General features: G+C 43.3%; 1 protein-coding gene across 17 annotated transcripts in view; it reads left to right on the top strand.

Annotated features, from left to right (window-relative positions):
• Positions 1-1447: 1447 nt before the first annotated feature.
• Positions 1448-10600, top strand: part of Kdm6a (lysine demethylase 6A) — a 119886-nt gene continuing 110733 nt past the window's right edge. For 8 of the 17 annotated variants that reach the window (XM_060374897.1, XM_060374891.1, XM_060374899.1 and 5 more), the window contains exons 1-2: positions 1448-2003; positions 2219-2282. In XM_060374897.1, the coding sequence (XP_060230880.1) occupies positions 1825-2003; positions 2219-2282 (243 nt within the window). In that variant the 5' untranslated portion in view covers positions 1448-1824. The remainder of the gene's footprint in view (positions 2004-2218; positions 2283-10600) is intronic. The other 9 variants (XM_060374887.1, XM_060374889.1, XM_060374888.1 and 6 more) reach the window with 3 other exon arrangements.

Here is a 10600-nt window from a genome sequence, read left to right as displayed (position 1 = left end):
GGAAGTACATGTTTTCTAAAAGTCTAATTAAACACGAAATATAACCCATATAAAACTAGTTTGTTCATCTAGTTACTAGTCTCTAGGAAGCAATTTAAAGCTGTCTGTTTGCAAATTTACTAAACTTAAATGTGTTATTGATTACAGGTGTAAACTTAATATTTAAAAAATATAAAACTCAGCTTATAAAGGCATTCTTTTCTTTTTATAGTCATTAATATTTCCTCACCCCGAAGAAGACTGGAGGTGTGCACTGCTATGTGAGATACATATTAAATCTGCCTGTCTGAAATAGTCGATGGAAGGCTTGGTTTTTCTCCTGATGATATTATGGATCAAACACCATACTTTTACTTGCACCTGAGGGACGGTACAAGCAAATATTACTGCTAAGGGTTTCTGTACGTAGTGGAAGCAGGAAAAGGCTTTTCTGGGCAGCAAGTTGTGTTGTGGATCCTGTACCTCTAAGGGCAGTCCACATGCAGTTTGCCTACTCCTCCATGGAGGCAACATAACCCAACATTCTGGAGATCCCCCTCGACAAATTTAGTTTTTTTTTTTTTTTTCCTTACAGTATAACGAATTACTGCTAGGGCATAGGGTAAATCCAAGCAGTATTTGGCTAGAAAGTGCTGCCAACAGACGGATCTTTGGCGGTTGGCGGCCAGCGCCAGACTCCCGCAGGCGACTCTTCATTTCTTCCGGCCTGCGGTGTGGGGCGGGGGTCAGGGGACATTTTTTTCCCCTTCACCTTCTGCAAAGGTGTGGGGCTTCGGACTACCGCTGCGGCCTAGTCTAGGGCGGCGCCCGGGCTGCGGGCTACGGGGATGGCTGCTGCTCCTCTAGCGCCCCGTGGTGGCCATTACTTCTATGAGGGCCAAAGTATGCGCCTACTTTCGAGGGGTAGGACCGAGTGTTGCCTCCCCGCGACTTGGCTGGTCCCCATGGGGATCGATATTCCCGGAGTGCGTGCCGAACCACCGAGAGCAGTTTTGGCATGTCCCGGGACTGCCCGGCGGCTAGCTCCTGTCCAATGCATACTCGCTCGGGCTGTTGCGGGCGGTGCCAGACCTTGCCCTGCCCCAGAGCTCCCCTCCCCCTCCCGAGCACGCCAAGGCTCCCGAAGCTACATGGCCCGGACCCTCCATTCTCTGCCGGTGTATTTAAGTAAGCACAACCAAACTGGCTGCTCCTACTCGGTGACAACCCTACTCAGGACAGACGCGCCCATCAGCCAACCACGGAACAGAACTGGCTAGCATCCCGCTCCCGGGTCTGTAACGGCCTCGGTAGGCGGGGCTAAAGCAGCTAGCAAGTTAAGTGGAGCCACGGCTGACGCGAGTCAACAAAAGTCACGTGAGGCGAGTGGGCTGCTCTGATTGGCTGCGCCGGCCGGGCAGGGAGGGGGGGTCACGGCAGCGGCGTGGGGTTCGCTGTGTGACACAATTACAACAACTTTGTGCTGGTGCTGGGGAAGTTTGTGTCTCCTACGAATTCCCCCCAGAGCTCCCGGTCCTCGCGCGCTCCGGCCATTCCTGCCGTCCCGGCCTGTGGCTGCCCCCTTTCCTCCCCCGTGATGTGACCGTACCGCCGAGCTGTCGCTGCTACCGACCCTGTGACTCCACAGTCCCTGCCTTTACTTCTACCGCGTTGGGATTTTTCGCCGCCGCCTTTTGCGGCGGCGGCGGAGGCGGCGGAGGAAGAGGAGGCAGAGATAAAGTTGCGGTGCCGGTCCCGTACGGAGATTGAGGAAGTCGTTGCGGTCCCCGGCCCGGGCAGGGGCAGGGGGTGTCGGCGTTGAAGTTGTGAATTCGCTGCGTTTCCATGAAATCCTGCGGAGTGTCGCTCGCTCCCGCCGCCGCTCCCGCTGCCGCCGCCGCCGCCGCCGCCGCTTTCGGTGATGAGGAAAAGAAAATGGCGGCAGGAAAAGCGAGCGGCGAGAGCGAGGAGGCGTCCCCCAGACTGACAGCCGAGGAGAGGGAGGCGCTCGGCGGACTGGACAGGTACGGGGCGCGGGCACCGGCCGGGACGGCCCGGGACGGGCAGGCGCCGCTCTCCGCGGAGGCCGCTGCTGCGCGGCTCGCCCGTGGCGGCGGTGGGGCGGCCACCTCGGCTTGGCGCTCTAGGCGCCGCTGACGCCGGGGCCTCGGGCTCCGGCGGGGACGGGTCGGTTGGCGGTGCCGGGGCACTAACGAACCGCGTGTGCCTTTCTCCTCAGCCGCCTCTTCGGGTTCGTGAGGTTTCATGAAGATGGCGCCAGGATGAAGGCCCTCCTGGGCAAGGTAAGGCAGCCGCGCGGGCCGGAGCACGGACGCGGTCTCCCGGGCCAGGGGCGCGCTCTCCCCGGTTCCCGCGGCCGGGGTCACCACTCTTTGTGGCCTCGAACGATGGCCGAGGGGCTTCCAGAAAACTATTTCTTGCCACTGCGCTCTTTCCCCAACTCCTTGGTACCTTGCTTGCTCTTTTGCGAGAGCACTTCACCTGGAGCCAGAGGACAGAGGCAGCAGCGCATTTGGGGCCAAGCTCATATGGGGCGTCCAAATTGCCTCCGTTTTTTTTTTTTTCTTTTTTTTTCTTTTCTTTTTTTTTTTTTTTTTTTTCTTTTTTTTTTTACCGCCCCGGGGGACCGAGGTGGCTATGAGGTCGTAAACGGGTTCAGATTTCCTTAAATCCCGCCTTGTTATCTCCCCTGGTTTTCAGGCTCTTTTTTTTTTTTTTTCTTTTCTTTTTTTTTTTTTTCTCTTTTTTTTTTGGAGCCAGGCTGTTCCCTATGTCTTCTGTTAACCAAACATTTGGGGATGGCTTCTTGTCCCTCCTCTTTGAAGGGGGAAGTTTTAACTAGTTTAGGTCGGTGAAGAGTTTGCATTGCGTTGTTGACATGCATCTCAATTAGTATGTGCTTTACCTGAACTTAGGTGACTTGTTTACTTTTTTGCTCTTTCTGCCATAGATCTATGGCAGTTAAGATATGAGTGCGTTTTCTGGAGCCACATTTCCTGTTTGTTAGGGGCAGTTGGGGAAGATTCGGGGTGTAGTCTGTGTTTATTCGTGTGGAAAGTTGTTGGTGCTGTCATTTAGTTAAGTAATGGCTGCTTCTGTCGGCCCAAGATGGCGGGACAGGGTGGGAGGAGAAAGTGAACGGGGGGGGGGGGTTGGAGAAGAAGGGAGGGAGGAGAGGTAAACATGGAAATAAATAGTGTCGAAGAAGAATAGGCTTCTCCTTTGGAGCGTGTAGCTCGGGGGTTATAAAAATTATCACAGATTATTTGCATGTAGAATTTTTGCTCCCTTCTCTAGCTTGGAAACAGCATGCATTAGCCTGGTAAATGCTTATCAACCTGTAGCACGTTTAGTTACCCATCGTAAGCTATTGAACAAAGGCTAGATGGAGTCTCATTCTGTCTGATTGAGTCTATATTTCCTGACCAAAGTGTGACCGAAATGTTATTAGGAGGCTTTCTTGTTAATTGGTACTCTAAAACTTGGAGTGTGTTGGATTCATTAGACATTTTCTTCTTTGGCTGAAATCTCTAGGTTTGATTTGACGCTTAGCACTATTGTTGCAATTGAGAAGTTTAAGAATGATGACTAAAGCCTAACAGCATTTTAAAAAACTGATTATTTTAATCCTTATGTTTTGACAGTATTTTGGTTTAGCGGCATTAATTGCTCTTTATCTGTGATCACACTTATGTTTTTACCTAGAAGTATTGAAATATAAGAAGTGATTGCAGACAATGGCTAGAAAGCAAAGCATACAGTCTTTTTCATTAAGTCCATTTTCTTTGAAAACTGAGAAAATTTGAACTTTGATGTGGCTATTAATTTGCTTCTTTAAAATTATCACTGGAAAAATGTTCAGTGACTAGTTCTGGAATGATATAAACATCAATAGTTGTCGCTCCCTGTTTTAAGGTTTTTCTCCACCCCGTTTTAAGTATTTTATGTACAAAGAACTAGATCACTGTGAAATTGTCATTCCAAAGTTCAGTACAGTGTTTAAATTTAAGGGCCATTTTATTTTGGAGTGAACATTGCTAGTCTACATTAGGTTAGTAAAGTTGCTTGCAGGGATAATTCATTTGGAAAAGTTTGGCAAAATCTATTGTTTTGGTTATAGTGAATTAGTGGAATCTGTTTCATGTGCTTGTGTAAAGTGCTAGTTCATAATTTCTTAGAATGCTTGTAATCAGAATCACAGTGGGTGGTTCTTAACATTAGATATTATATTGTAATAGTGAAACCTATGGTTAATATGAACTATTTTCACTTTGTTTTTTTGTTTTGTTTTGTTTTGTTTTTGTTTTTTGTTTTTTTGAGATAGGGTTTCTCTGTGTCCTTGGCGTAGACCAGGCTGCCCTTGAATTCACAGAGATCTGCCTGTATCTGCTTCCCCAGTGCTGGGATTACAGGTGTGTGCCACTGTGCCTGGCCTGTGTTCACCTTTTAAACATTGAGCATTTTCTAAATGTGCATTATTCATTTTTCTAGTATTTGAATACAGTCACATCTTAAACATGAAAAATTGGTGAAGCTTTATTTTGGGGGAGAATTATGACTTCATACATGTAAGGTAGTTTGGTAAGCTGAGTAGTATATTGAAAACTAAAAAAATCATAATTGGTTCTGGCTCCTTAAGTTCTAGCTACTTAGATCAGGACTCAAAAGCTTTAATGCTAAAACATCCTATATTATGTAGTTTGAACACCTACATGGGTCTTGGTTGTGTCCTTATTAGCCTGATCATTTCAGTAAAATGTGTAATAGAAATTTATGCTTGACAAAATATAACCTTACATATTCTATTTGAATTGGATTCTGAGTAGAGTGAGTGAAGTAGCGTCCACTAGGAAAGAAGTATTGAATTATTTAGTTTTATCCATTCTCTAACTGTCCTGAGAATCAGTACTTTTAGATGTGAGGTTTGGGGAGTGGAATGTTGAGTTATATTGGTTTCAGATTTATTTATTATGTAACCCTTTTTTAAAAAGTATTAGCTTTTCTTTGTGGTGTGGTGGGGCGTGTTCATGTAGTTCAACAGAGCACATAATAGAATTGAATAATTCCCAGAATTCCTTTTTTTAGCTATGAATTTTGTCCAGAAAAATAAAGTTTGCCAAACAGATTTTATCTTTCTTGCAGAAATTTAGTCATTTCTACTTGTCTTGAGAAAATGTTCCCTCTTGTGTTCTATTCTATCCTTATAGTTTTAAAGTGCACATTGATAAACAGAACTCCGAAAAGGTTTGGAAAAATAAACTGTTACATAGGTATTTTTTTATTTATACCCAAACTTATTCCTTGTCCATGTACGAAGCTGCTGTATTTCAGGTGATTTCTTCTGGACTCTGCAGACTTTTGTAAGATTCCATTATGTAATAATCACTGAAAGTTTTGTTTGCAGGATTATCCTTTGGTATACAGTGTGAAAAGGTAGTGTTACATCTGGGTACGGTGGTGCACACCTTTGAGATTTAATCCTAGCAGAGGCAGAGACAGTAGGATCTCTGTGAGTTCCAGGACGGCCTGGGCTACAAAGTGAGTCCAGGACAGCCAAGGCTCTGTTGTAGAGAAACCCTGTATTGGAAAATGGGGGGGGGGGAGGGGGAGAAGAAAGAAAAGAAAAATAATATAGTGTTTTTGTACTACTTAAATAAGACTGTAAGGAACTAGAGCTTGATTTAGAAGTCTTTTAATACGGCATGATTTTTAACAGTTTTCTCTTTAATGCTAACCCTTAATTTTTTGGTAACTTAATGATTATTATTGTTATTATTATTATTACTACTACTTATTTTATGTCAATGCGTATTTTATCCTGTATGTATGTTTGTGTGTCACTTGGGTGGTGACTGAGGAGGCAAGAAGAGAGCTTCTGATCTGACTGATCCCTTAGAACTGGAATTACAGGCCATGTGGGTGCTTGGAATTGAAACTGGATTCTTTAGTTTTCCTAATTACGTTGGAGTTACTGGGAAATAATTAAATGAAACCCTGTAGTAGAAATGAACTATGATGAATACTTTTTACACATTTGAAAACTTTTTGGAATATACTTTTTAATTAGATAAGGTTTTGGGTTAGGTGTATGTAGCTAGAAGGAAAGTAAAGAGTATTAATATGGTAATTAATATAATATGGTAATTGATAGTAATATGTACTATCATTAAAGTAGTAATATGGTCGAGGCCTGGGGAAAGTTGCCTCATCAGTCTTTGGTATCCTATCTGTGTGTGAGGGTGATGTATCATTGAAAGACATAGGTGTGGAACTGGGGAGATGGCTCAGCATTTATGAGCCAGTACTGCTGTTGCAGAGGATCGAGTTTCCAAGCACCAATATTGGGGGCCATAGAACAACCTTGGAACTCTGGGGCTCATTTTCTGGCCTCTTGAGTATCTGCATCATAAGTGCACATATGTGCACATAGACACACACAATTAAAAACAAATCTTTAAAGTGAAAGATATATTTTATTGTTGTCCCGTTTAGTATGTGTGTGGGGGGGTGGGGGTATTAGGGAGAGAGAGAGAGCTCTCTCCTGTGCTCTAGCGCCCCCCACTTCAGCTCAAGTGAGTGAACAAGCAAGCCAAGGGAACGGGGCGGAAGAGAGTAAGAGAGAGAGAAAGAAAGCAGCGAACGAAGAGAGAGAGAGTGAGCTGGTGGGGGGGGAGAGCAAGAGCGCGAGCGAGAGAGTGCACACGCGCCACGCGCAATAGCAAGAGCGCATGCGCTCACGCTAGCGCTAGCTGCTAGCTTGAGCACGCAGGCAGGCAAGAGCTGGCACACTAGCAAACACCAGTGGAAAGAATACTCCATTCCCCTATGTCACAGGGATTGAACCCAGCTCGTCCGGTTTGGCAGTAATACTGGCTGAGCCATATCCTCCTAGGCGCTATAGTTGATTATTTTAAGCAATCTTACTGTTAACTTTGTCTTACGTATTCTGGTTTGTCTTAAGTATTCTTTTTTGATAGTTGTTTTAATAGAAAGATTTTATAAAATACTTAAGAATTATAAATTTTTCATCATTTGAAAATTAAGAATGTATTTTTAAGGTGATATGAAAATATTTGGCATTTTTACATTTAGGTTGTGTGTGTAATGAAAGTAGTTTAAGACCCACTGAAGTGTTTATTGACCTAAACTTGGTATTGCATATATGAGGAAATTATTAGGTCCTTTTGAGAGGTAGCTTTTTTTAATGTTATAAATTTGGGTTACTGGTTATGTGTAAAAACAAATGTGTACTTTTTGTTTGTAAGGATTTAAAGGGGATATTCATTTCCACTGCTAAAGAACTTTAGTGGTTTTGTTGGAAAGAAAAAGTAGCTATAGAAGTAGTATCATGAGGACTGGCAAGATAACTTGCCTTCATCAGGAAAAGGCACTTGTTGCCAAGCTTGAGGATGTAAGTTTGATACCTTTGAACTACAAGGAGGCAGGAGAGAACTGATTCCCTTATGTCCCTTTCTTTCTCTCTCTCCTCCACCCCCCTCCCTTCCCCCACCTCCCTACTTCCCTCCCAGCCTCCTCTCTTATATACACACCCACCCACCCACCACAAAATAAACAAATATGCTTTGTGCTTAAAATTAAGTTTTTATTTTGATAAATTTTTAATAAGTAATTATAGCCACAATTGCTTGGACAAAGCTCTATGCAATTACTACATTATTTGTTAAAAAATTTGGTGTGTTCACTGCAACAGAACTTATAAGAGATTACAGAATGTGTTCTCATGCCTGTCACAGAATACAACTGCAGAAATACATATGTATACACTTGTTTGTTTGTGACGGGGTCTTACTCTAGCCCCAGGTGGCCATTAGGTAATCTTTTTGTTTCAGGCTTTTTAGTACTGGGATTTAAGGGTGAGCCTTTGTGCTGGGGCTCTATCTAGACTTTGTTACAAAAAGCAAGGCAATTGTTTCAAAAAACAAGGCAACTGTTACAAAAAAAGGCAACTGTTACAAAACACAAGGCAACTGTTACAAAAAACCAGATTCTCTCCTTTACATGGTTTAGGTTGTTGAAAACTGCTTTAAAGGTAATTTTTTTTTTGTCTTAAATAGAAAAACTATAGGTCACACAATGAGGTTTGTTTGTTGGCAGGCTGAAGAGTTAATCATCTGACTTAGATCTTGTAACATTTAGTTTTGTGTACATGTTACCAATATTTCTGCGTATTTGAAAGGTATTATTGCTCATTGTTTGCTTTGAAACTCATTGGTGATTCTTTGAGTTCTTTGAAATTGATGTTAATGACTGATAACACCGCATTATAAATATTTTTAAAATGTGAATTAGAAAACAACCCACTGTATTGTCCAGAAATTGAAGTGATGGTTGCGCTATTTCGGGCGTACATGTAGTTATTTGTAGACTAATTAATGGAGTTTTTTAAATGAATGCATAATTGATAGTCATCTATTCATACTGAAACTTAACATATAATTGCAAGTTATATATGATAGTAATATTTGATTGTACACCAAGTTCAAGTTGTCAATGTAGGAAATACGAAGGTAAAATGGATATCACTATGTTAAACTTGAAAGCTCCTTAAGTGGGGTGAGATTAGCATAAGGATAGCTGGTGAAATCAGTAGTAGAAGCAAAATGTCAGGTACTCTGAACATTTGTGATAAAGGTCAATTTAACAGATACATGGTTCTTAAAAGGATGGGAATTCTTTCTTGGAGCTACTAATTTTCAATTTAGATAATAACAAGTTGCCTTTTACTTTTGTTTAGGAAATAATCTAAAAATCAGATTTTAGCTTCAAAGGATGATCTTTTATTTTGTAGTAATATATACGTTTCTATGGGTCCTTACATCAGATCATCTGCTGGCTTATGAGATTCTGAAAGAGACCTCTAGAAGAGTAGCAAATACTCTTAAACACTGAGCCAACTTGCCAGCCCTTCTCACTTTGAGTTTATTTTTTAAGTTTTTATTTTATTTTATTTTATGTGTATGAGTGTATATATGTACACCATGTGTGTGCCTGTGGAGGTAAGAAGAGACATTGGATCCCTTGGAACTGGAGTTGACAGATGGAGCCATGTGGGTGTTGGGAACTGAACCCGGGTACTTTGCAAGAGCAACAAGTGTTTTTCAAGGTCAAGTGAGCTGTCTCTAGTCCCTTGTTTTTATTTCTAATTATGTGTATAGGTTTGTGCACATGAGTACAGTCCCCCTAAACACAACAAGAGGGTGTCAGATTCAATTCCCTAGAGGTAGATGGAGTAGGGTGCTGTATTTTTCCTCCTCATGGCCCCAAGCTCCCGGAATAATCACTCATGAGACGCAACATATATTTTCAAATACCTAGGTCGTATAGTTAGGCTCTTCTTGCAGCTGAAAGCCACTGGCGGTACTCTTGTTTAAAACTCTATTTGATTTGGGGTGTTTGGCCTCTACCTCCCTTCCCCCCATCCCCCAACCTTAAGTAGAAGAGATAAGATTAGTGGGGAGAAGGGGCCCAGACCCCTTTACTTTTCCTGGCTAGTTATGGTCAAGGGGTTCTATTAGGGCTCTGTACCAATCTCTGTCAACCACAGATGCAGCTAGTAGGCTCCTCCACACCTCTGTGCCCTGAAGCATTTCTCTCCATCTTTCTGCTACAAACTCCCACAGTCACTGGTCTCTCCAAACTGCTACACACCACACGCCCACGCTGAACTCCATCGAACACTTAAACGGTCTTTTTTTTCAGCTTCATATTTATACTCTCAAAGTCCTAGATCATGCTCCTCTCCCTGTGGCACAGGGAAGGCCATTACCAGCTGGCAAAGATCACACCCCACAAGTGACAATTAACAGGTGTGGATAAACTATAGCCCAACTGAAATCCCACACTTGGGATTAAAACAAAAGCATATTTTTATAACATACAAAGAACCCAAAACTTCCATTACATCTTATCTTACTAGCTCATAACTTAAAACTAACCCATTTATACTAATCTACATTCTGCCATGTGGCTGGTTACCTCTGCTCAGGTACCATGCCTTTGTCCTCATGTCATTCCCTGGCTAATCTTCCATTCCTGGCTCCATGCCAGGATTCTTTCTGCCTACTGGATGTTCCATCTTATATTCTACCCTTTCTTTTGTTGTTCTCTTTCTGGTGGCAGCCTAGGATGGTCCTTGGGATGCAGATGTCCTCTGACAGTCCTCTGAAAAGCTCTCCTTCCCCCAGAAGCCTAGGTTTCAGGACAGGATGAGATCAAAGGTCTCTGATCTCAGGAAGGGCTAGAGTCCCTTAGGGTGAGGCTCGTTCCCTAGGCTATGGTGTGGAAAGAGTTTTCTCTGGAGTTAGCTAGCTCAGTTAGAATGAGATTGATGGTGGCAGTGGAAACTAGGGTGTTCCAAAGCCTATGGTGACACCAAAGTGTTAACAGTTCTTGGTTAAGCCCAGAACCAACCAGAAGGCAGGTCAGGTGAGACAAACGTCAACAGGGTGAACAGAGGAAGCCCTCTGCAGCATGTGGCTAGCTGACCAGCAGTCAAGCCTCTAGTGGTCTAGAAGCTCCAGGCTGCCAGCAGGCAGCTGCTTGATTGAGGGCTAAGTTTGGGTGTCCAGCAGCAATTCCT

Source organism: Meriones unguiculatus, chromosome X (assembly GCF_030254825.1).
Source record: "Meriones unguiculatus strain TT.TT164.6M chromosome X, Bangor_MerUng_6.1, whole genome shotgun sequence".
Taxonomy (NCBI): domain Eukaryota; kingdom Metazoa; phylum Chordata; class Mammalia; order Rodentia; family Muridae; genus Meriones; species Meriones unguiculatus.
Note: the sequence above shows the minus strand (reverse complement) of the source record. Positions and strands in the feature narration are given on the sequence as shown.